At 37.5% G+C, this 26,786-nt stretch overlaps 2 protein-coding genes across 9 annotated transcripts in view; one reads left to right on the forward strand and one right to left on the reverse strand.

Annotated features, from left to right (window-relative positions):
• Positions 1–142: 142 nt before the first annotated feature.
• On the reverse strand, positions 143–6,917 carry foxa1 (forkhead box A1). Of its 2 annotated transcripts, none has more exons than XM_049463649.1 (2): positions 6,866–6,917; positions 143–1,931 (listed from the first exon to the last, which is right to left on the reverse strand). In XM_049463649.1, exons 1-2 carry the CDS (start codon positions 6,887–6,889, stop codon positions 684–686), a joined length of 1,272 nt encoding a protein of 423 aa, XP_049319606.1. In that variant the 5' UTR covers positions 6,890–6,917; the 3' UTR covers positions 143–683. The 2 variants fall into 2 exon arrangements, with proteins under 2 accessions (XP_049319606.1, XP_007251952.2); XM_007251890.4 differs by lacking the exon at positions 6,866–6,917 and adding an exon at positions 3,063–3,412.
• Positions 6,417–26,786, forward strand: part of ttc6 (tetratricopeptide repeat domain 6) — a 67,535-nt gene continuing 47,165 nt past the window's right edge. For 3 of the 7 annotated variants that reach the window (XM_049463643.1, XM_049463645.1, XM_049463648.1), the window contains exons 1-16: positions 6,418–6,615; positions 8,463–9,449; positions 10,915–11,058; positions 11,213–11,334; positions 13,861–14,040; positions 14,274–14,433; positions 17,255–17,359; positions 17,845–17,946; positions 18,953–19,048; positions 19,752–20,113; positions 20,966–21,446; positions 22,239–22,368; positions 22,656–22,831; positions 24,255–24,391; positions 24,564–24,733; positions 25,758–25,878. In XM_049463643.1, coding sequence (XP_049319600.1) covers positions 8,751–9,449; positions 10,915–11,058; positions 11,213–11,334; positions 13,861–14,040; positions 14,274–14,433; positions 17,255–17,359; positions 17,845–17,946; positions 18,953–19,048; positions 19,752–20,113; positions 20,966–21,446; positions 22,239–22,368; positions 22,656–22,831; positions 24,255–24,391; positions 24,564–24,733; positions 25,758–25,878 — 3,185 coding nt within the window. In that variant the 5' untranslated portion in view covers positions 6,418–6,615; positions 8,463–8,750. Of the gene's footprint in view, positions 6,616–8,462; positions 9,450–10,914; positions 11,059–11,212; positions 11,335–13,860; positions 14,041–14,273; positions 14,434–17,254; positions 17,360–17,844; positions 17,947–18,952; positions 19,049–19,751; positions 20,114–20,965; positions 21,447–22,238; positions 22,369–22,655; positions 22,832–24,254; positions 24,392–24,563; positions 24,734–25,757; positions 25,879–26,786 lie in introns of all 7 variants that reach the window. The other 4 variants (XM_049463646.1, XM_049463644.1, XM_022672951.2 and 1 more) reach the window with 4 other exon arrangements.

The raw sequence follows: 26,786 nt of genomic DNA on the forward strand, positions 1-26,786 counted from the left end.
AGTGATAACAGACATGTAATTGTGTTTGAGATTACACAGATAACAAATGAACCGCATTAGTGATCGCCGATTAAAGGCAGTAAACCCCTGCAAAATATGCAGTCAGCTCTAAACATAAAGATGCCACGAACACTGCCTGGCGTGATTAAGAAATACGTGTTTTATTCGTAATGCATTTCCACGTTTGATTAACTTACTTCAGTACAAGAATTGGGATTGAAATGTTCTTCTCAAACGAGGTAAATAAAACCCAAAAGAACGAGTAAAAGGACAACATCCAAATACATCTGCAGCAGAGAGGTGCTTCACCTTTTTTCTTTTTCTTTTTTTTTTGTTTGTTTACCTGCAGCGCGATCCACAAGACCATAACTGACCTTCATTCGTGCACATTGTAACACACGGACACATCATAGTAGGTAGGGGTCTACAAGTTTGGGGATTACAACATTATTTTACAAGCTTAAAATCGCCTTAAATACACTAGCAATGATTTATAGGTGGGATATACAATCATTCAGGGGAACACTTTACAATATTTTATTATACACATACACGTTATTATACTTTAAAGTAACAGTCCTTTATGCACTGGGTGCATGCAAAAATAAAATAAAGTTTATCTGTCAGCAAGGGCTGAGTTCAGCAAATAATGACAAGAACAGCAACAACAAAAAAAGAAGCAACTAAGAAGTGTTAAGAACCGGTCTTGAATACACACCTTGGTAGTAAGACGCCTCTAAAGCAGAGGGGTCCATGCTGGCTCTCCCGGCCATGGAAGCACTGCCTAGAGGCAGGCTGGAAGACATACCTGAGCCATAAGATGAATATTGCAATGCTTGTTCGTAAGCTTTCAAGTCCAGTTTGTGCTGTTGCTCCGAGGAGGACATTAAATTATTGATGGAAAATGGGTGGTTGAAAGAGTAATGGGGGTCTCCCTTTAGGTGCAGCTGAGACTCATGGGCCATAGAGTGCGGGGGCAAAGGGATAGAGGAGAGAGATGTGGCTGAGCTGGCCACGGGGTGTATCTGTGGGCCGCTGCTCTTTAGTTCAGAGTTGGTGGTACTGCTTCTGTGCTCCAAGCTGTGAGGGCTAGAGGACTGGTTTGCGTTGGCTATGGAGTTGGAGTCCATGTGCCCGGTCTTTGTGTTTGAGTTGTCGCTCGAGGGCGAGCTTGACCCATTCTGGTCTTTTCTCCCATCTTGCCCTTTCCCACTTCCTACTACCTTTCTGTCACATTTGAAGCGCTTCTGTCTACGTAGGTAACAGCCATTCTCAAACATATTCCCAGAATCAGGATGCAGGGTCCAGTAAGAGCCTTTTCCTGGCTTGTCGGGCGACCTAGACACTTTGACAAAACAGTCATTGAAAGACAGTGAGTGTCTGATGGAGTTCTGCCACCTTTGTTGGTTTTGACGGTAGTATGGAAAAAGATCCATTATCCACTGGTAGATCTCACTAAGTGTGAGCATCTTGCTGGGTGACTGCTGGATAGCCATGGTGATGAGCGAGATGTAGGAGTATGGAGGCTTGGCATGAGGATAACTTCTCCTGAAAGTCTTGTTGTCCCGTGCCCTGTTGAGGTTGGGCTGAGCGTATGTCATGGGGCTCATAGTGGGGCTGATGCTTGAGTAGGGGTTCAGTGCATTCATGGAGCTGTGCTGGGCTGAAATCGCATTCATGTTGGTGGGGCTGAGTGCCGTGCCCATGGATGATACCCCGCCACTCATTCCATTCATTGCGCTGCTTGCACTCGACTGCATCCCTGCCATAGTCCCCGGGCTTAGTCCAGCACTTAGAGCAGGGTTCGCATAAGACATGTTAAAGGAACTAGAGGTCATATTCCCACTGGTAGACATACTCATGTAACTGTTCATACTGTTCATGGAGCTCAGTCCAGTGTTCATGCTGCTGTTTGTCATGGGAGAGTACACCTGAAATGAAATTTAATAAACATAAATAAATTTAATGAAACATAATAAATATTCGTTAACAAGAACAGTGTTTTGTGATATAGTAACTTAGTAAATACTTAAATAACTAAATGTGAAGGATATGCATATTTTACATTATTGTACAGCCTTTGTTTACTAGAGAGAACAGAATTAATCAATAAGCAAAGAAACAAATAAATCAGCACAACAATACTAAGAAATAATGAGGAACATTATGACATACAGATTATTTTAGTGTGACTGCTTTGTACTATAATTATTTAACAAGAATTAAATGAAAGTTTCTGTTCTCTGTGTTATTAATATAGTTTATACCAGGTGTATATTCACTGAGGTAAGACCTGGTATTTTGTGGTCACGGGTTGAGACATTTTAAATAGATATAGACATATAAACCCATAAAATTATCTCCTAATATAAAATGTCAAATATTTTAACAGACAAAGTATAAAACTATTCATTATATAATTATTTGAACGTTTAGTTGATATATTGTTAAATAGAACTATTGCCTTTATAATAAACCACTAGAAATCGTTTTTAAGAGTTTATATAACATGTATTTTCACTGCATTTAAAAATAAAATCTGTGAAAAATGTTAACTAATTTTAGTTTATTTTATAACGATATAGTGATTTAATTTTACCAAACCTGCACAGAAATTTGAAACTATATTAAATATTTGTCAAATAAACGTATACAATATTTTAAAATATTTTTAATGACTCCACATACATCTGCCTAATATTAAAAATACTACATTCTTTAAAGCATATTTAATATTTAAAAACGCAGTTTTAAATCAAACGCGCATTTTCAGCAGTACTCTAGTTAGAACAGTACTATTCTAACGACTAGTGCACACCGGGATCACTACCGCCACCAAGTGGGACGGCCAGTGATGTAGGACCTGATTAGAAAACCTAACAACTGGAAAATACCTATTTTCATTTCCAGGCTTTAGATTAATGTTTAAGTAGAACTGAAGTAAAATCTGACTATAAAAACGCGTTTACTATAAAATCTGCATTGCGCTTGTTTTAAAACTGCTGGACTAAATTCTGCAGTGCCCACATTACATTACAGTAGACACAAGTCATCACACGTACCTCTTGCGCATCGGTGTAATAACTACTCCAGTCTGGAGTTTCGTGTCCTTCCATTTTCACTGCTCCTAGCATTATGGTGGAAATCTACAGGTCGTCAACATGCAGTTCTCAGACAGAAGTTTTCACCAAGCGCTCCGGCGAATGGTGCGCCAATCAGGGGTGGGAGGTTGCGCGGCGGTTTGGGCGGACTGAAGAAATGCTGGGAGCGCAGTGAGCTGAGGGCTGTGGAGATCTTCCCCTCGCTGTTACGTAGAGAGCGGTACAGCCCACTTCACGGGCTCATTTGCCTAGGTCGCTCTCCTCACTCAACTAACATCTAAATATCCCTCATGCCCTCGGACAGAAAGGTGTGGGGCTGTTTTTAAAACTTTGGCAAAGTTTTGTAATATATATTCCCGAATATACGAACAAATCTTAATGATTTGGAAATATCATACTTAAATAAATAAAACTATTCCATTATGCATTTCAAATTCTTACTGCGGGGCTCGTGTTTTAAACGCCTACAGAAAATGTATTTTTTTATAACTAATCGTATGAAATAATTGTTTAGATTTGTAGATTTTTCCAGATTCAGAGGTACATTCTTTTAGGAAATGTTAAAAGGTGCTGGTGGTGTTATTTATACATGTCGTGTTGTATAAAGAAGTTAAAACTGCTCTCACTATCCCGCCCCTCTCCCGGATAAACAAGGCTTACATTTCCCCACTGTAGCTGCACACCTGCTAATGAGCGAATAACAGCGCTCATCATCCACTTACAGCGGATTATCTCCGAGTGATCTCTCACACAATTACAGCACAAATCGATTTTCCACGGGGCGGAATGAAACGGCTCTTCAGGCAGAACATTACACCGTGTTATCACCGCCCCCTGAGACCGGGGGTTCACTGCGCTGGGCCGGAGCTACACGGCGAGTCGCACAACCAAAGGCACGATTTCATGGATTGAGCCATGAAGGCCTTTTTTTACTCTCTGTGGATTATCATTTAGCTATTCAAGCTTAGAAAAAGCGAGCCTAGCCCAATCAGATCATTTATGCGTTTTATGTAGAACTATTAAACAGCCTCATTTTGGTTTTTTTTTGTTGTTGTTTTGTTTTGTGTGTATTTAGTTTTTTGTAAGTTGTTTATGCGTTTCTTTTTTGCATGCATGCTGAGGTTGAGAAGAACCAAATTTCCCCTCACTGCAAACATACAGCTGGCTAACTGATTATAGCGCAAAGGCTACAATATTAATTATAACTTACCGTACATAACATACAGTATATTTACGTTAATTCGACCTCCAATACTTTTAGCTTTAGCTGCATAATAGCAACCGTGATACAAAACTGACGAAACATGTCAAACGTTTTTGTGCTGCTCAACTGTGTTCATGTTGTGTTCACAAAATTGTGTACATTGTATTCTTTTTTACATTGAATGATTAGTTTTTTATGTTTACCGTTCACTTGCTGCTTGTATAAACTTAATTTGCCAGTGTTAAAGCGATACACAATTAATTTACCATTAGTATTAAATTAAACCAATTAATCACAATAATTACGTTTTCGACTTATTTATGACAATATATGGCTGTGACTGTTTTTTTTTCTAATTGTTGATAAACGTTATGTCATTAAAATGCACGGTTGTTCACATGCAACTTAACTTGAACAATATTTTATCTAGTCACCAATGACCAATGCAGCAATAACTCCATGCACAAAAAGTGTAACTGTGGCAGGCAAAGAAATAAGGTTACTCTCCTAAACTAGTTTTAATTAAAAGTTTATTCAAAAAGTACGGTATACCATTGATATGGTCTAAAAATGACAATAATACTGTTAATCGCAATAATGTTTAGGACAATATATCCTTCACAAAAAGTTTTCATGACAGGCCTACTCACAGAGTTAAATTCACACTGGTAAATGTAGCTAACCACTGTGTAAAATACTTATTTGATATCTCAGCTAGAATGCTGAGGCAGGATTACATTATGGACTTACAGTAAATTAACATTATCTTTATAATATTTGCTAATCGTGATGTCTATTGTGTTTATTTGTATGCTTGTATATAACATATATAACAGTGAACAGTATTTTAGCCAGTCATGCAATGATCAATTACTGCAATCAGTGACTCAAAACACACAGTGTGAACTACAGTACGGTAAAAAAAAAAGTAAATATTTCCCAAACTCTGATTAATTAAAATGCTGATGTTTTTAAAAGGGTATGAATAATTAGTTCTGATATTCTATTGCTATTCTATTATCATTATGTCAATGTCATTTAAATGTTGTTAGAATTACAATAATATCATTTCTTGGATGACATTTCGCCCACAAAATAAAAATTGTCAGAATCCTACATAACCCTTACAGACCCTGCCTCAATTACAATAGACATAATGTTGTTCTTTTTTAAACTTTTTTTGCACATAACACTAATTGAGACAGGTTGACCATTAGAATGGATCATAAACCAGCCAATGAAACAGTAGCTTCACTGCCCACTGCACTGGACAAAAAAAAAAAATCTGCAACTCGGACATTAGGGCATGTGAGTACTACAGAACAAATGAGGCAAAGCATTACAAGCTCTTTTTTTTACTAATTCTTTGTGATTTAGAAAACTTTTTTTTTATCATGTTTAGGATTAAAATGTTTAGTTAATTCGTTTTTTTTTAATAGTTTTTATATTAGAATAGTAATGTCTTATTGTGTGTGCATTACAGAGAGAAAAAAGCATTCTCATATTTTTCCATCACTGAAACCTACAGCTCTGGAAAAAATTAAGAGACCACTTCAGTTTCTAAAACAGTTTCTATGATTTTGCTTTTTATATGTTTGAGTAAAATGAACATTGTTGTTTTATTCTATAAACTATGGACAACATTTCTCCCAAATTCCAAATACAAATATTGTCATTTAGAGCATTTATTTGCAGAAAATGAGAAATGACTGTAATATCAAAAAAGATGACCTCGAATAATGCAAAGAAAACAATTCATATTCATAATTTTTTTGCTTTTAGATAACTTTATTCCACTCCTGGTGCAAAAAATCAAGCATTTCAGCTTGGCTTGATGGCTTGTGATCATCCATCTTGCTCTTGATTATATTTCAGAGGTTTTTAATTTGGTAAAATTGAAGAACCTCATCATCATTAAGTGGTCTCTTTTTTCTCAGAGCTGGATAAAACAGAACGGGAACGGGATAAAACAGCAGTTACTGGAAACGTGTGAGTTTCCAGGTATAATCCAGTGTAGTTATTAATGTGCGTGTTTTCAGTCTGAACACATTAGCAGTTCAGTTTAGTGCTCTACAGGTTTGCCATATAGCTAAGTGTCCGGCGCCCCGTTGCCACAGCAAGGTTTACTGGTTGGTTGCTAGGAGACGGGGCTGCTGGCCCGCGCGCTGAGAGAGTGAGTGGAGGAAAGTTTCATAAAGTCTCTCTCTGAAAAGGATCAGAAAATTAGCTACATTTCAGCCCCACATAACCAAAAGCAGCAGTGACAAACCCAGAATGATCGACTAGTCCTGAGAGAAATCTGTGTTAAAGGTAAGAGCCAATTTATTTAAGGTAGCACTTATTTAAATTTGAAAAGTGACTCAGTAGCTAGATCAACTAGCATTAGCTGACCATGTCAGTTAGCTTAACTTAGCTCTCACACCACAGGGTTAAATGATTTTAAATGTCACGCTCTGTGCCCAAATTCTGAATGCAAGAATTTTGTTTTGAATTATGGGTACATTAAGACTGAAACACAGTTAGATAAGTGTTACAAACAGGACACTGCATTGTAACTTACCCTCAACACTGCTGATTTCAGCATCTAAAGTCATAACCACCTAAATGTAAGTATAAAAGAAAGGAATAATGAGAAACAGAACAGATACAGAGTATCAGCCAACACAGGCCGCAGTTGTGACTTAAACTTTTTTCAACGTCACCAAGCATGTAAATAATGTAAAATATCAAACATTAATGTGCTTTTGTACGTTAATTCTAATATTAACACAATTTTTATCCATCTACACACAACACATATAATATTTAAATCTCCCACACAAACCACATCAACATGAACCGACAAGCACATGAAAGCAGTATTAGATAGCTAGCTAAGTTACCCTGCTTGTTCTGCTAATTCAGTGCCATTAAAGCATACTTTACCTTAGCTGGTAACTTTCCAAAAAAAAGGAGGTTTGTCCATAGAGCTACATAATAGTGAAAAGGCCTGTCTGCTGAGTGTTTGAAATATGTCATCATGACTAGCTTCACCAGAAGGTTAGCTGGAAACACCAGAAGGCTAGCTAACTAGCAGTTGTGTTTGTGTGTTTTTTTCATTTGTTGAAACAACAAACGCATGCTGTGTGAACGGTGAAGCAAACCTAGAATTACATGTTTTACAGCACTTAGCTTCCGTTTAAAGATTGCAATTAAGTATCTTAACCCTTATATGTAGCTTAGTTTAGGCAAATAAATAATAAAAAAAATTATATAAACAACTACTCTCGACTTACGTGACCAAAGAACCGCGAAAATGACCTCGTTTCGTCACAGTTGGACTGGGAGTCGATTTCAGAAGGAGTCGGTTCGTCTATTCTAGTCATTTGGGAATCGAGTGGACACTTCAAGGCTTTAGACTCGATTGAATATAGAGATAAAGACATACCTTGAGTTCTAAAAAATACTTATGCGAAGTTTTAATACGGTAATAATGTTACCGTATTTTACGTTCGACAACTTTAAAAACAACATAAAGCCTAACATTCTGTTGAAAAGGTGGCAATCTTACAGCCATTTTGGCCTTGATTCCTTTACTTACCTGAAGAGTCAGAAAGAATCAGGTAAAACAAAAATCAAACAGCCAAGTTACAGTTTAGCTAGATTGCCTTGCCTGTACTGTTAAATAAAATGTTTCATTCTTAAAACCAATGTTTCCCACTAAAGGTTTGAAAACTTAATTAATATTGTAGCTTTTATTTTTACTATTTTGTGGTTTTGTGACTCATTGAATTCTGTCAAAAGTAAGTACATAATATGCTATCTGTTAAAACAATTCTTTAAATAATCTCTTTCTGGTATTATTACTTTGAATCTAAATGAAGCAAAAACGTTTTAATTGAAAGTTTCAGTGTTTGATAGGGTTTTTTTTTTGTCTGCATAGAGTTGGTCCAACACATTTAATACAGCAAGTAAGTTGTGACTGATGTCAAATAGCACTTACATCAGTACAGAAACGCTTTATTTATTTTTTTATTTAGCTAGTGATTTTTGCCACGTGCTATAGACAATGAATAATTTAATTCTAAAACAGTCAATTAAATTGCAACCCATAGTACATTCTTGAACTGTTTCGTTTTGTCATCATTGTTATTTTGATGGATTATGTATTCATACAGACAACATGCCAGGAACAGTGAGGACATTAAACACAGTGAGCAGCTAAAGATGAAGAAACTGATCGAAGAACTGCGTTAAAAATTCTCCACAGGAGTTTCACCAAATGACAAGCCTCTTATGTAAAACAACACATTTAACTGCTCAGGTTACACCTAAGGTACCTGTCTACAGATATTCACCAGGGAGCCACTTGTGTCCTGCTCCTTACAAGTTCAAGCAGACCTTCCTTAATTCAGCCTTTTTTTCAATAAGGTACTCAGTCAGATAATAACTCAAAGACATCCGAAATGAAAAGAAATATCAATCCAAATGTGTCCACAAGTGAAAAGACTTCACCAAAGCTTGGTTCTGGACAAGAGGCGGTGAAGACGCCAGCTATAGCATCTCTTGCAGGAACCGCTAGATTAGTATCTCTGTCCAAAAGGCCTCAGCCTCCTGCTAAGCCTAGATCAGAGAAGCCTTCAACAGCAGGGGGGGCTTTTAAGAACCAGACTCCTTCAGAGCAGTTGTCAGGTGAAAAGAAGCAAGCTCCTAGAAATCAGGGTCAGTATTTAACAGTTCTGGATAGATGCTGTTTGCTGAACTCCTTTAGCTCTGATGAAATTACAGTGGATCGTAATGAGTATGAACAGGATAGACGAAAATGCAGAAAGGAAAGCGAGAAAAAGAGAAGACAGCTGACGGATAGGCAACAGGAGGAGAGGGCTTCTAAAGAACACAGCTCAGGTAGTTCTAAAAGCAGCTCTGCCACCAGCACCATTCGGAGTATAAAGTCTGTCACTGAACTACTAGAGGAGGCCAGAAATATTGCAACTGGGGGACTGCAGGAGATCCACCACCAGAGGGTGACAGAGAAAGCAGTATCAGATATGATGAAGCAGGAAAGTGGACACACAGTGAATGACCAAATGACCAAATGTGGAGACCTGCATACCTCTGAGCCAGGGGTACGAGAACATGTGGTCTTTGATATTTCTGATAAGCAGGTAAGTAAAGCTACACATTAGACTGCCTTTTGTGTAAATTTGTGTGATTTGTTTCTTATCTGTTTTTCCATTCACATTTTATTATTCTATAATTTAAAGTGACAGTATGTATTATTTTGTTTCTAAACTTCCGAGTTTGTTTCTTAAATTTCCGAGTGAGGAAGGGACAAAATATTGTATTTAATGGTACCGGTGTGCTTTTTTCATGGAAATTCTTCTGGTTTGGGTAAAGTTAAACAGCAAGAAAAAAGTCAGTTGAGTAGAAAACAAGAAAAAGAGCAAACATAAGAATCTACTTTGACAAGGGCCAAATTGTGATGACTAGATGAGACAACCAGAACAGGGTGTTTCCAGTATACTGTATTCAGTTGCAAAATATGTAAAACATCACATTCAAAAATATGTAAAAAAAAAAAAAAAAATCTAACAATTACATTTGGGCCTGAATTCCATATTACATGAGTGTTGCTATGATGGTGAAAGCAGAAAATGCTGGATCTGACATAAGACATGGTAACACATCCAATGTTTTAACAAATAGCTTAAAACAGCACACCTCAACACTGTGATGGATTTCTCTTTGTGAGATACTAGCGTTACTACCCCAATTCAGAAAAAGCTGGGTCAGTATGGAAAATGCAAACCAAGTTTCTTGCATTTGTTTTGACCTTTTACTGCTGACTCTATTAACCCTTTTAGATCTCAATAATGCTCCATTGATGGAAAAATAGAATAATGTGGTTTTCTGTCTGTAAAGCACACAAAAGAAGATTCTAATATTATAAGATCAGATCTGGATACAATTTAAATCCAATTAACTATAATATATGATTTATTTTTTATGTCCATTGCAATGGAACGCTGTGTGTGACAATATTTATTTAATATTGTATATTGACCATTTTCTTTCACAAACCTAACTTAAACAAAACAAAAAAAAAATCTAAATCACATTAAAAAGTTGTTGTATCTAAGTAGTTCAGGTTTGATGGTCTACTTTTAGACAGTTGACCAAAGTTAAGTGCTTCATTTAAAAACTGCTCATTAGGGCTACATAGTCTTATCGCTTCAGTATCACCTAATACTCACACTTTCAGTATTACAAAGTGTTATTTTGTCATCACTAAATGAGATCAGTCAGATACATTTATGCACACAACATAAATAATCACAAAATAAATAATTACAAGTCAGACAGTTCAGTATGGACTATAAAGTCTGAAACTGAATAGTCTGATTGTTGAGTGTGTTTTATGTGCACACTGTGTATCTCTTTCTCAGGATGAGCTAGTTTTAGTTAAGTCACCAGTTCAGACAGTGGCAGACTAGCATTTTGAAATCTTCCTTCAGGGTGACATAAATTCACAATTACACATCATACATTCATGTTTACTACCAGACTACATCCTTGCAAAATAAGTAATGAAAAGTTGTTCAGACAGAATGATTATGTGTCTTACTCAAGGTCCGGAGCCATCAGGACGTCCTAGAAGGCATCAGAGAAGAGAAAATTCCTGCAGGGACTATGAATCATGCACCTGATTTGACAAGGAGCTGTAAGGTAGACATTCTATATTCACAGAAAGTCTCAGAGCTTATCTCTGATGAGGTGAGTCTCCAGGTTCTCTCTCTTGTCAGCTACTATTACAATACACTGCTGAAAGTTATTCATCACATGCCCCATTCTTACTATAGGAATCACATGTATTTCCATCCATTATATAAACTGTATTTACTTTCCTTCTGTCTTTCTGTCTTTGAAGGTGACTGGTTTAGAGGCTCTAGGGAGCAGTTTTCTACCAGTCCAGAGACCTCAAAGGGCATTGCAGCAAACAAGAACCTTGCATGGCCTTTCTCTTCTTGCAACCTGGACCCCTAAAACAGAGTAAACTTTGCCTAAATGCTATTTAATACAACAGAATTATATAGTATTGTAATAAGAAGATACATTATGATAGTGTCCAAATAATGTAGGTATTTTAATCAGGAAGCTCCACACTGTAAAAGATTCAACTTAAATTTAAATGACTTTTTATGAAGTGGATTGAACAAAAAGAAACAATGACTTTTTAAGTTTGTGGAATTGTGGTACAAAGTAGTGGTAAGTTTAAATGTGGTAAAAAAAAAAAAAAAGGTTTCCACGGCCCAAATGTGAAAGACCGTATTTATATAATTCACTAGCTATCTACAAAATAGTACCACTGTGGTACTTTGCATGAGGATTTTATTATGATATCCTAGTGTAGTGTTAATAACTAATTTAATCTGCCTCAGAGGAGCACATCTGCCTGTGTGTGTAAGTTAGCATGACAGAGAGAAAGAGTTACTAAGAGTGTAAGAGTTAGTTATGAGATTTAATCCGTTTATTACCCATTAATTTCAGGATAAAAATAAATCTACCTTGTGACTTTATCACTAGTGATGCTGTGTTGAAATCACTAAATAAAATGACTAATATGTCACCAGGCTCTGCAAAAAAAGGTTGTGGGCAAACTTGGTAAAATTATTCATGCAGTTTCCAAATTAATCATGTGGGTTAATGTGCATTGACAGCACTAGCTCTAACACTACTTCGGAATACTAAGTAATGATTAAATTTTAGTTTCTGTATTGATTTGGGTTCTGCTTGCTTGCTATCTAACATGTCTGTTTAACATAAGTCTGAGCAAGCAAGCCTTGTGTTACTCAGCTCTGTTATGATGGGGCAGGTTTATACACTGACCTCTTCAACTCAATGTCATACTATCATAGTGTCAATCTTCTTACTCGTCTCTCCACCTCTGAGTACGCTGCGGGTGGCCTCTGAGTCTAAGGAAATCTCGGTTTCAGTTTCAGTGGGTCTGAGTGAGACACTAGGCTGTCATCACGGCCCTCTCAGTAGCATTTAGGAGGCAGTGATGCAGTCAGTAATTACCCTTAACCTCCACCTCTCAGCCGTGTGCCGGGTCAGCCTGGAGCCTCCTCACCCCCACACTCCTCCTCCCAGTCTCTCACCCACTCTTCTCACTGCATGATTTACTACCTACAAGTGCACTGCTGGACTCACGCCACTGCCTCACTCCAAAAAAACGCATGCACAACAAGTGTCTGTTAATTACAAGTGTCTTCCTGCTCGTGGAGGGTCACTGAAAAGTTTCTCCTCAGTGCATCCGAGAGGCCTTAAATAAGAGCAGCCTGTCTGCTGCCTAGATGGATAGAGAGTGGGTTGGAGGTTGTCCTTCAGGCTTCAGGAATGTATTCTTTCAGGCAAGGCAGGACCGATGACTTTGGCGTGACCTCCCAGGTCTGACGCTGAGGCTTATCTGTGCCAGGGAGAGGTGATAAATCTGGCTCATGACAAGCCAAAGTGAATGCCCACCATAAATTTGCTGCTGTCAGTGCAGAAGGAGGCGTTCTTGCTCCCTCTCCTGCCTGCTCGCTGTCAGACTAACACAATAAGCCCACACACACACGCAGGCACGATTTCGCCCTCCTCTGTCTCCAGTTCAAACAGTGGTGAGAAGTTATGGCTCGGTCGATCTGTGTAAATAGATTGATAAATCATCAGCTCGGTTTGTAGCACAGACTTCTTGCAGCATCACTAACAATGACTGTTAGACTGAATGGACTCTTGCTCAAGTAAATCAGTAAATGTCCCTCTGGGCCTTAATGAGTTTAAAAAAAGAACTAAATGCATTAGGAACAATTTTTAAAGTCCCTGTGACACATACTGTACATCACTATATGCTTTTTTGGTATAAAGCAACATGAATAGTTATTGTATTCGTTCATTTAAACGAATAGCACATGTACAGGTTTGGCATTATCAATGTCAAATGTTCATCACAGGTCATCACGGATAAAATTATGCTTAAGACTCAGCCATAAGATTAGCATCAACAGAATTAGCACTTATACTTAGTAAGTCCCGCTTGTGCCACACCAACAAATCTGACCATTAGAAGCATGAAATCCACAAGACTTCACCTCAATAAGACTTAGGTGTCCATGACCTGTTGCTTGTTCACCTACACTTTTTGCAGGTAGTGATCACTGTATACCAGAAAAACAAAACTGCCTGATGTTTTGGAGATGTTCAGACCAAGTTGTATAGCCATCACAGCCATTTGCCCCTTGTCATATTGGCTCTGATGTCTGATCTCCCATTTTAGCACAATATTTTAATACCCCTTTCACCTGTCAGTGGTGCTAATGTTATTATCATTGTTTAAATCAAAGTTAAAACAGACCAACACAGTATGCATAGGCCTTATTGGCTTAGTTGATCTTACAACTGTTTTTTTTTATTCAGAAATTAAGGAAACTTTAAATGTTCTTATTTTTCAAAAATATTCAATGACATGCAAATTAAAAATAGACATTAATAGCTTTGTAGAAACCCTCTGTGAGATTTTTCCTGTGTGTTTTACAGTTCAGGGGAGTACAAAACCATCCACCACCTCTGTACTACACCTGCCTGTCAAGTCCTGCCTGTGGAGCTGCAGTTAGCCTCCAGAATGTACCACACTCAGGACCTGTTCATAAAAACTACACAGTTTCTCCAGCAGAGGACAGCATTCAGACAAATAGCTGCCCACCCTGACTCTCAATGGTACAAAGCAAACCTGCCTGCATGCCCCATTTTTCTCCCAAACTTTCCTTTTTTTAAACTGTGCCTTTTTGTTGGTATGAATAAATATATGCGACAAATTATTAATAACCTGTTGAGTTTTTTTCAATTCTCCACTAAAATGAGATGGCTTGTATCTTTACAACTGTGAGCCTGTGTAATGTGAGTAATCGGGCTATGATGTGAGATATTTAGTGCTACAATATGTGCTGCAGGATTCTGTGGAATGGTGTTCCTGTGGAGAATGTTGGAGATACAGAGCAGACAGGTGGCATCACACAACTTCCTCCACAGTCATCAGATGCTCTGGAGGAGTGGCAGAAGATCGCCGAGTACTATGTGGAAAAACCCAGGATGATTTTGTGTGGACATGCGGTAAGGCAGACGCTTAATCCATGTGACTCATGAAAACTGAAATTGACCTCAGCTGGAGTAAATGCATTAAATACCCATAAAACATAAAAAAAAAAAATCATTAAATAGTCATTTAGCAGAGAACAGTAAGATTTGACCTTCTTCCATAAACACATGTCTTTCTATTAAAGTCAAACAGAGGTAGTTATCCTCAAGCGATCAATACAAAAGCAAGCAATCAGCCAAGCATGTCTGTTTATTGCTTTCTTGGCAGTGTTTCTAACGTGTAACTCATATCGGGTCACTAGGTGGCATCAGATACACATGTACATTCCCCTAAATGTCTGTAAAAAAGGGGAATTAGATCTGTTACACAGAAGATGAGCAAAATATCACAGGCTTCAAGCACAGTGGTGTTTTCTCTTCAAAACATTGTCCTGATTCTAAATACAATCAGTTTACAGTATAGATCATAACTTGTAAGCACTGATCATTGCATGTACAAACATGCACTATGCATAAATATGCAGACATAAATCTGTGAAATGTGTTCAAACAGTAGCATTTTGAATGACTGATAACAATACCAATACTACAGCCTTGAGTATCTGCCGATATCAATACCAATTCAATATCAATGTTTTTCCAGTTTCCTCATTTAAATCTGTTAATATTATCTTTCTTAAAAAATCCCCTTTCCTAACCATAATGTTCTGAATAACGTGCTGAAGCCTGTAATAAATATATATATATATATATATATATATATATATATATATATATATATATATATATATATATATATATATATATATATATATATATATATATATTTAGCTTTCCCAAAGAAACAAACATCATCATAACCACTTATAGATGGCAATAATTAGATAAGGTTAAAATCCTGATGTTTCTTGTGATAGTTGTATCTGTTTTGTAAGTTATAAAAGCTCAGAATCCAGGCATTTATTAGGTTTAAATAAATGTAGGCTTGAGTTCTAGGGCTTAAGAATTTGTCTGACAATATAGATTATACAGTATTAGTATCAGATTGGCACACCCCATTCCAGGAAATACATTATGCCCTATTCTGCAATGATGATACTATTTGTAATATTATAGCATTTTATTGTATTATTAATTCCACCACTACACAATGGGCTACACAGCATTTTTTGGGGAGATTTTCAATTGAAACCTAAAATATTCTGTTGCTAGGCTTAATCCCTATTACTGCCCCTATATATCCAAATGTTTGTGGAGACCCCTTTAAATAATTGCATTTATCCACACCCTTTATTTACGCAAGAAACACTGAATGAGCAGGTGGCCCCTTGCATTTGTATAGTGTAGTTTTGAGGGCAATACATATTTGTAAATGGTTACTGGTAATGGTGTGCTGTGTAAATGTACGGCACTAATTCATCAATACGCCTGATGTTGAGTCATGCATTATGTATGTATATGTTAATATAATTAACTCTGCATCACACTGATGCAGTCAGAAGCCTGCACCTTATTGTTAAATGCTAAAATTAGAAACTTTATATTGTGAGTCAGAGTTTTTCAACATGAACCCTCCCTCTTTTTTCCTGAGGCAGTAGTTTCATAGTTTGTCAAATGCCATCATGGTTTTTCCTTCCGACAGGGAAACGCATTAAATCATTTTGATGCTTCTGTCACTCTTACTCTTGTGATTCAGAGCCTTTTTACTGCTCTGGTTAAGCTAGATCTTTATATATATATATATATATATAATGTTTATATGTATAATGTTTATATATAATGCATATATACTGTATGTACACCAATCAATCATGACTTTAACACCAGCTGTTTAATGTTGAGTGGGTCCTCCTTGTTTTGCCACAACATATCTGACCATTTGAGGCACATTGTCTCCACAGGACCTCTGAAGGTGTTCTGTGGTATCTGCCATCAAGAGCACCATTAGCAGCAGATCCTTAAGCCCTTTATGTGTGAGGTGTGAGGTGGAGCCTCAACAGATCCCATCATTTAGATGCCCATAACCCTGTTACTAGTTTATTGGCAGTTCCTCTATTAAACCACTTTGGAAAGGTACTGACCACTGCATACCAGGAACACCCCAAAAGACTGCCTGGCGGTTTGGAGATTGTCTTGCCATCTTGAGATATCTTGCCAATATAATTTGACCCCTTGACAATGTGGTTCCGATTCTTATACTTTTTAAAAAATAAATTCTGATGCTAACAGCTAACAGACACCTGTGCTGACCAACATCACACTAGGAGTGATGTGGGGAGGAAATGCCATCAATCCCACCCCTGGAGAGAGCAAGAATAATTTTGGATGCTGATGGAAAGCAACATGATCTGATCAGCAGGATTTGAACTGGTGATGTTCAGAGCATTGTGACAGTTGGTTATGAAATTATGAGAGCCCACACTTTACTTATATTGCTTTTAATAAGCTTCACTTGTTAGCTAATATATGTATCCACCACTTGACAGATGCCACTGTTAATAAATATAATCAATTCACAGGATTTTACTTTTTTCAGCTGTCAGTGATCTTAATGCTATGGCTGATCTTAATGCTTCTGTATGTGTGTGGATTTTCTTTTACAATAAAGGAATTTTAGTTCTGTTTAAAAATATTTCTATTTTAGTGTTTACTAATTATATATGTAGCATTACATTTTGTGTAAAAGTTAACACAGAAATAATGTTTGTTCAAATTATGTTGTATTTCTGTTGATTTTAATTTTTATATTAAGAAACTGTGATAGATTGCTAGACAGGCTTCCTGATTTGATATAAAGATTTTGTTCTTATTCCTCATTTCCCCCCCAATTTATCAGGCTACACTATGTGATGGACAGTTGAGAATGTTCTGGAGTCCAGCACCTCCAAAATTCAGCTCTGCTCCAAATGTTGTAAAAGACGCACTCTTCCCCCACTATCAGGTACTGTAGCATTACACCTTCACCGTTAGCAGATGGACCTGTATTTCTCCGCCAGTCCACTGGGACTCTTAACAGCAGTGTTTACTGCAAAAAAATACAGCATGACCACACCCCCATCTGCTCCCTGCCTTTAGTGCCTTCTCCTCAGACTCCTTTTATTCCACAGAGAAGAACATATTTTAGATATGTTTGTCCCTAGATTAAAACTGATGCATCATTTTGCTTCAGCTAATAATCTCTTAAGAGGCAGAGAGCGCTGAGTACTTGAGAAGATTACTTTAGAAGAACTGCAGGTGCCTCGATTGAATTTCTGGCGATTTCTCAAATGCTTCTGTGAATAGGAAATAACCCATAATCCTGAATCATCACACCCTTCAGTCTCCAATGACCTATTTAACTGAAGCTGAGCCTGAAATTTCTCCTGTGCCTCATATGAGTTTGGCTGTGAAACACTTCAGTTCACTTCAATTTTGGGGTAATTTTAGGTAACCCCTGCTGATCTCTCCGGTGAGAATTTCTTGGCTGGTCTGCAGGCTGAGATGGAATCAGGCAATGATCAGATGGAGAAGAAGCCAAGAGGTTTATTGGTCAGTTCATTTTCTTTATCACTCCTAAGTTCACCAATTCCTGCACTTTTGTTTTTATGTATATAGTGTTAGTAGACACACCTTTAAATAAATGCATTCAACATTGATGACTTGTGTACAAATGCACAAATACACAGCCTGTCTTATTCTTGCAGTGAAGTGTTTTCAGTAGATTAGGAATCTCTGTGTCAGATAAACATAATGTTACTAAAACCATGCCTAATGCCAGGTGTGAAGCATTGGAACTGTGTGTTCTCTGAAATGATGGTGCTACTCCATCCAATACTTTTGGGAAGAGTTGGAGAGTTGCAATCAGATGCTTTTGTCTATTTAGTGGCTATGTGGCTTTTACCATGCATTCTTGTCACTGTTTTCTCCCACAAAGACAAGTTGCACTACAACTTTTAAAACAAAATAGAGCTAAACACACACCAAGAGCCAAAGCACTGGCTTTTTTTTACTGGTAAGACAAACGAAAAAGAGAGTAAGAATATGTGTGTAAGTGGCTACAAACTAATCAGACTCACAATTACACAGTTTTTGTTACAGTGTTAAAACAGTGCTATAATTCGCAGGTATTTTCATTTTTTTTCCATCAGCACTCTGTGAAAGGAAAAACAGGATGTTAGTTTCCGAGGCAAAATAACAGAATTGTAAATAGGCTTATTAAAGAACTTCTAAACATTTTCCGCCCCAACCAAAGTCATGTCCTTCCTATTTATACATCAAAGAATCACTAAACATGCTTAGTAAATGGAATTCCTTGGAACCTTTATGTAATGACTAGGTCACTCCCAGATTTGCCGTTTCCTTGACTTGTGTAGGATTAATATTGATTTACTGCTCTGTGCTGGTGGCAGGTTGGATTGTTATTGTAGGAAGGCATGTGAGACACTGCAAAATGAATAGCATGTTCCAGGCTGTTTCGACTGAAATTGAGTAAACAAAAGAGTTTGCACAGAACTGCCCAGCACTGTATACAATGATTATCTGGCCTCTTTCCCAGGAAAATATTCTCTCCAGAAAACACAAGTCTTTGATGGATCTGAGAGCAGAGGAATTGGTTTCTGAGCCTTCTCCAGAGGATCACCACGAACAGCAGGTTTTACAGCCGCTTCTCATCTTGAATCTGAATAAAATCTGAATACCTGAATAGAGAAAGTAGTGGAAGAAAACATATTTTTAATAATACAATGGTGCTAAATCAGCTTTTTGTGGACATGTAGCACATGCTGTGCATGTTGTTTAAGGTTATGGTTTTCACCATTTAAATCGGTCTGAAATTAAGTTGATCTATCCACTGTGCCTTGTTTTGTATATTCCAAATAAGTGTTCCAAAATGTATTCTGCCATCATGGTAGGACTGTCCTATGAAGAGCCTCCTGTTATCTCACATTCTGTATTGTGCTGTAAAGCAATGGAACTGTGTGGGATGATGATTCATTCAATATTTTTCTAATGAGTTGGTGATGTGTTGGTGAGGCTGTGTGGTGATCACCCCACATTTTGACCTCACTGGCACTTTATTGAAATCAAGTAATATTTTTTTTCTTCAATAATAGGTCTATGCTTCTTCAGTGTTGCAATGTTAATTAACATAATTCTGAACAGATTTAGCTCATTCCAACATCCCAAAAATGTTTTTTAAAAGCTCAGTTTTAACGCTCTACTTACTCAAAAAATGTCAGGTTCAAATCAGTCTCAGGCTCAAAATGACAGTGTATCTATAGTGAATTATTCAGTAAATATAGAGTTTAGGGATTGTTTGTCCTTTAATCAGAATCCTTATACCCTCTGTTTCTCAGCTGAAGCGGCCCTTCTCTGCCCCACACTTCCTCCCAGCTTCTGAGTCTCCACTGAGGCTGCAGTCTGACTTCACCAGCATCAGCAGAGAGCTGGACCGCGTCCGACAGCAGCCGCAGACCCCCATCTACACCCAGTCTAATTCCATGCTCAGTGCCAGCCAGGCTCAGTCACAGAATACTCGCAATAAGCCCACCTCTCCAGAGAAGCCGAGCTGGGACCCAAGCCACAGTGTATCACAGCATAGCAGGGTCAGACCCAAGAGGGTCCTGGGAAAGTCTATCAAAAAAAAGAAGAGTCACAAATCTTCCAAGCTGGCCTACGTTCATAAGAAACTGAAGGAGCTGCCAGAAACTCTTACCAGGTTATATTTTATATTGTGCTTTTTATCTTATTCAAGTAAACATGGTGTCTGTGGAAGTCTTATAATATCTTAAATCCATCTCACAGGGGGTTTATTAAGGAAAGGTATGTCAGGATGTATGGCAAAGTGTAAATTTAACAAAAGAAAGAATTATGTTTAATTTTGTTTGTTTTAAATATTGTATCACAATATAATATTATTACAATACATCGACCACAATTTTAGGCACAAGACTGGGATTCTGCAATACAATTCTCTACAATACTTCACAGCATCTGTGTTGCTGTAAAGGATACAATACTCCCAAATAAGCAAATACCAGGAATTATTTACTTATAGGTGTCCTTTTTACAGGATATGACAACCAATATTCCAGTATGCCAATATAACAACCATATTCTTCACTGAAGGTTTACCCTATTCATTTGATTGGGTGGGTTTTAAGTATTAGGGGCAGGTGGCGAGTATATAAAAATATTGATATTTGACACAACGTATTGATAATGTATCGCAAATGAAAACTATATGATATATCGAGATGTTAATATCGATATATCATATTGGGTCCTCTATTGGGTCCTCTATCACAAGCTTACTGAGAAGTCTGTTTTGTCATTTTATTACCACAAAAATATTAATTAGTCTTAATAAGTCTTAATTTTGTCTCCAAGTTGCAATATGAGTCATAAAAAGTCAAAAATACCCCACGCTTGCAGATTCGCCTGTAGATACCTAGTTTCTCATTTCTCATGATATTTGCAAAAAATTACATTCTAATGAAAACACAGTTATACAACTTTTGTACATGATGTAAAAACATTAATAAAAAGTAGCTTCATTTGTCCAAAACAGGAGTGTGTCCTCGTGTGAGCTTTCACAAATTCACAAAGTATCAGCAGAACAGACTCTTCTCCTCCGCTTCCCCAGTCTACCATTGCTACTAGACTTTGATGGTTTTGCTGTGGAACAGGGAGGTATTCCTGTCATGCTTTCACATCAAGAGTGGGTTGGAGATATTTGGAACACCTGGTTTGATGAGGTCTTCCCCCCACAAGATCACAGCACCACCAAGAATGAGCCAGAAGCCAGACAGATGCAGCCAGTCTCCAATAAGCAGCTAAAGAAGAAGAAAGAGATCCCAATTCTGGACAAAGTGGACCTTTCTGAAGCACTAGATGAGGGTTTTACCGTTGAAGACCTGGAGATGGAGGTGGCCAAGCTGACAGAGTCTATGATTAAAAACACAGGGAACAATGGTTTCGACCTGTGCCGCAGAGGAGCGCTGTATAAAAAACTGGGTCTTCTCAAACAAGCTCTTGATGATCTGAATGCTGTGAGTCTTACATTTACGCACCACACACCAGAAATCAGTAGTGTATTAATTTTACTAAATGAAAATAATGTAAATATCCTCCTGAGACACAGTAAAAAGAGATTTTTATATTTAGGTGTTTTGGATAATTATTAGATTAAATATTCATGTTAAAAGATATATATGACCTTTTTTGCAATTTTGCCTACTCTCAGAATTAGAAATTGTTTTATATATATATTTTTTTCTTTCTTTCTTTTTTTTTCAAATCTTTTTTTACAACTTTTTGTACAATTCTGATTAAAATTGAAATTTGTTTGGCCTTACTGTGTAAAAATGTGAGTCCTGTTGTTCTACAGATACACTTAATGAAAGCTGCAGTTTAAAAGGGTTAACGTGGGAAAAACAAAAGTTAAGAATCAAATTTTGAATGGAACAAATTGATTGTTAACTGCATAAACATAATATCTGCACAAAAAACACTTGTTCCAGCAGCCGGGATTTTAAAAGGAAGTCCCTGTGCTCTGTTTCCCACATCCCTACAAACAGTAGCAGTACATTTTGCACGAATGGTGCTTGACTTTTATGTTCCAGAACTATGTTGAATACAATAACCAAAAAAATGAATTGAATTGCCATGTCTCAGGAGGATATATATCTCTTATCTAGAAATGAGTTACACATTTCAATTGGGCAGATTATGTGCATTTTCTAATTGTAAAATACACACAGTGCTTATTGCATAAGTGTGACCTTATGCTACAACTGCCTCCCCACGTGTGAAATGATCGATCTGTTGTGTTTCTATAAAAGGCCATCTCCCTGGAGCCTCATTTACTGGACGCCTACTGGCACAGACACAGCATCTCCCTGCTGAGAAATGCCCCCAATAGTGCTCTCGATGATCTGCACTTCATCATTAAGCACAACAAGAAGCATGCAGGTAAAATTCAATACACACTTCTGTCTTGACCAGACTAAGGATGAGAAGCGAGTGATGTGATAATGTATGATGTACAGTGTGTACAATCCAATACTGAAAAATCCACCGTCTAGTTATTAGTATTATTGGCCTTAACAATCTGTACATTCCATTTATTGTTAGGCTCTGTAGAACTTCAAACAAACTCAGCCAGTTATTCTTTACAGTGGGTTAATTAAGGTTATGTAAAGCTCGGTCTAGTCTTTTGGACCCTGTTAGAGCTCACATCATTTGGGCTTTGCCTCCAGATGCCTTCAGGTCAAGAGCAGAGATCTACAGAATGAGAGGAGAGACTAGACTGGCCATATTGGACTACACACAGGTCATAAAGAACAAGCCTGATGATGCTGAGAACTACTTTAGAAGAGCGGATCTGTATGAGAAAACAAATGAGATTTCTTTGGCCATGGAGGACTATGCTAAAGTAAGTTTCTTTCTAAACCTCACTGGCAGACATTATTTACTTCTGATTACGATTTTTTTATTTTTGTAAATTAAGACAATTTTGTGTATTTATTTTTACAGGGTAAAAGAACCACTAAAGACAGTAGTGCTTTTGCAATGTTTAAATTTGGTTTCACACTGCAGTTTAGTAAGAACACTAAAGAATTTTCGTATATGCCCTCTTTATCACCTGCTTAGGCTGTGTCTCCCTCTAACAGACACTGATTGGTTTAATAGAAGGGTTTACATATAAGTGTTGTGCCGAATTCTTCCTCCATGCCAGAATTGAACTCCCTTCAACAGATTACTCTGGGATTCCTACTTTTATTTCTGTTTATAAATGGGGGTTAATCTAGATTACAGTACTTTTATAGTATAAACACAACACTAATTTTTTTTTTTTTCTTTTATTCACGTCTGTAGCTGACGTAGGCTGCGTTTTTTTTGGCTGCTTCACCATAAAAACCTGTTACAAAGTGAAGGACCCTTCGTATACAGCCCAGAAATGCAGACAGTGTTCTGAGTGATTTGAAGGACAAACTGAAGTATACTTTCCAGCCCTCTGTTACGCACAAATCTTTGCAGACGTAAATCCTGAAGGGGAAAAAAGAAAAACAGCACAACAAAAAACTGCAACCTCTGTAGTAGAGATTGTTTTAGAATGTTTTAAAATTATTTATAAATGTTTTTTTTTTTTTTGAAGACATGAAAAAGCACATAAGTTTTGCACCCTTATTGTTCGCATGTGACATCACCACCAAGCCTCAAATGAGCCTACTAAGAGGTGTCTTTATTGAACATGTTGATCAAGGACCTGCCTGCCCTAAATTACTGCATTTGTTGCGAAAGTCTGAATCATCTATAAAGCGTTGTTTCACTACAAATCTAAACCCAAACTTTGGCTTTACACATGGTCTGCAGCACCTTTTACACTTGATATTTTGCTTCAGACTGAACTGAAAAGGTGTGACAGCATCCTGACTGCTGGTAAGGCCTAACACACGCTTGGTAACATGACAATCATGTACTTGTTTGTCTTACATTATTTTACTGCATGTTATAAAATCCCAAAGTTTCTGTTTAACCAAAATGAAAATGAATAAGCACACCTCACTGCCCATCACGTGTTAGGAGTGACTACTGGTGGATACCAGTCTTGGCCAACTCTGATCATACACCCCTAGTCTTCTTTGCCAGACTGACACTACCCTTTGATATTTGTTGAACATAACTACATCTGGATTCCCAGGTCAGCTTGTACATCACTGCATCACTTTGTAAATGTCAGTCTCTATATTGGGCATGTGTAGGTGGCTAAATCTCATTTCTTTTCTCACTAGAAATAATGCAGAAATGTTCTGCAGATGTTCTTTATCTCTCATACAGTCGTATTTGATATGCAGACATTTGCCATTAACCTGGAGAGGACGGACGCGCTGATGGCACATGCCCTGCATCACTTTCACACCTCTGTCTGGAGGGTGGCCCTGGATGACTTCTCCTTACTGCTGAAGCAGGAGCCAGCAAACGCCAGAGCCAGGTGCTCTCTAAAAACCTCAACATGTGGAAAAAGTCTTGCCCTCAGACAGGCATCTTCAAATGATTCAATCCAGATTATAAATAATTCATGTACTTTATAATTGAAAGCAGGTTTTATTAATTACTTTGCTAAATAATGAATGTAGTAATGGCTTTTACACTGAACTTTGTAGGACCTACAGAGGAAGGACCTTTGCCAAGCTTGGGCTTTTTAAAGAAGCTATTGAAGACTTTTGTCTGGCTGTGCACTTGGATCCCAGGGACTGGTTGGCATTTTACCACCGTGGCTGCCTGCTCAGGAGAATACTGCCCGATGTGGCCTTAAGAGACCTCAGTGTGTCTGGTAACAAGTGCACACACACACACACACACACACACACACACACACACACACACACACACTCACATTCATACATATGCACTCATAGGCAGCACCCTGTAATTCACATGTTGATGTTATTGACAGTATTATTGACAATATTTTTTTTACAGTACTTTGCATGTACAAGCACTATGCACTATGTTTTAGCAGCAATAACGTTGGCAAGAACTTACAGGGGTTGTGATTCAATATATAAAGCAATATATTGGGTTGCTGTAAGCAAGGCAATATATTGTAATTGTTAGGATTTTAGAAAAACTGTCCTTGAATAGAAAACCACACTATTATGTTTATAAAATCAGAGAAAAGAAAAGATTACCTATAACACAATCATAATCACAATCAGTGGGATCTGAACACAAAGTACAACACTGTATCTAGCAGTCATGGTTTTAACACAAAATGAATTACAACTAATAATTAAAAAAATATATTGTGTTTTGAAAAATCCATACAGTATTGCAAAGCAAAATATTGCAATACTTTTTACATTACAGTTTATTCAGTAACAGAATCGCTATATATTATTAGAATAAATACACATAAATACACATGGTTTTGCTGTGTTGGTTAGATGAATGCAGTTAGAAGAACAGAGATTTACTTTCTGACTGACACATTTATTCAGTTCTACCAGCACCTGAACTGATTTACTTTAATGAAGAACTGAAGTAATAACTAGGTGTTGGATAGTAACTTTGGAAATGGTTATGCTAACACACTCACACATTAACTCACACTGTAGTTTAATTAACATATGTACATATCACTTTCTCAGGTGTTATTTTGCACCTAGCGTGCTTTCCTACAGTGTCTTCTACACAGACAGTGAATGTTATATACAGCCTATCCTCAGTATTTGCACCATATGCTTAGTAAAATTTGGCAGGAAATTTGTTGAGTATCATCTCAAAATTTCTGGCTCTCATGCAGCTCCTCTATTTTTGTGTCTTATTGTGTGTGTGTGTGTGTGTGTGTGTTCCAGTGCTGATCAATGGTAGTTCAGAGAATCTTGCTGCTTTCCTTTATCGTGGTCTGCTCTACACGGAACAGCAGCAGTGGCAGAAGGCCATGGCCGACTTTATAGCTGTGATCAAAATCGACAGGTGACCATCACCTTCTTCTCTGTGTGTATCTGCAGCATCCCTTTATTCCTGTGTTCAAACACAGAAACAACAGAACAAAAATAGAAAGGTTAACTGAGGGTGGATGATTTTTAAACCCTTTCTCCAAAGAATGACAGCCATCTAACGCAGGAATGTCAGACTCTAGAACTAGAATCCCACAGCACTGCAGAGTTTAGCATTCTGACTTAATTAACCTATCAGCTAAGACCTGTGTAATTTAAATTTACTGTTAGAAAATTGGATTGCAGACCTCCAGGACCTGGTTTTGACTCATTTTGATCAGTTTGAACAAGCTGCCTTTGGCTGCCATTAATGTTATTATGAGGTAAGAGCACAAAGTTATTAGTGGAAAATTCAGGTTTGTTAGGCTATTGTCTATTAGTTAATAAGTTCATTTTAATTAATCCGTTTCTATTAGTCTATTCTGTTGACCTGACTCTCCTTGCAGTTGTGTTAATTTAAAACAGTGATGTCAAAGGCAGATATTTGCTTTTCAGTTATACAGCAGCAAAATTGCAGCAAGTATGCTTAATGTAATAAATCAGAATTTGAATATATTATAACTGTTAGGACAACACCTTACATTTGCAAAATAGTGATTTTACAAGACAAGGAATAACATTCATAACTTTCAATTTTGCTACTACACCTCACGCCAATAAAGCTGGAATGGGGAGTTGTTTGGGCTGGAGTTTTTGGCAGTTTTACTAGGAAAGCATGATGCTGTAGCCCCCCCAGAAGGAGAGATACAGGGAGAAAGGAGGAAGATTGGGGGAGGAGAAAGGTGCGAAGTTGTTTGACGTGCAAGTAGAGAGAGAATGGGGGGTGAGTAAAAGGTGTGAATCAATCTCCCAAAATGATTATATATTCATCACTCCATGTAATTG

The sequence above is a fragment of the Astyanax mexicanus genome, chromosome 14 (genome assembly GCF_023375975.1).
Source record: "Astyanax mexicanus isolate ESR-SI-001 chromosome 14, AstMex3_surface, whole genome shotgun sequence".
NCBI lineage: Eukaryota > Metazoa > Chordata > Actinopteri > Characiformes > Acestrorhamphidae > Astyanax > Astyanax mexicanus.

What these genes read in the sequence shown, in the direction of transcription:
- foxa1 (XM_007251890.4), bottom strand. Translation starts at nt 3,134, where the DNA reads ATGCTAGGAGCAGTGAAAATGGAAGGACACGAAACTCCAGACTGGAGT. An exon ending in ATTACACCGATGCGCAAGAG is followed by an intron (nt 1,932 to 3,062) that starts GTACGTGTGATG and finishes ATTTCATTTCAG; the next exon opens with GTGTACTCTCCCATGACAAA.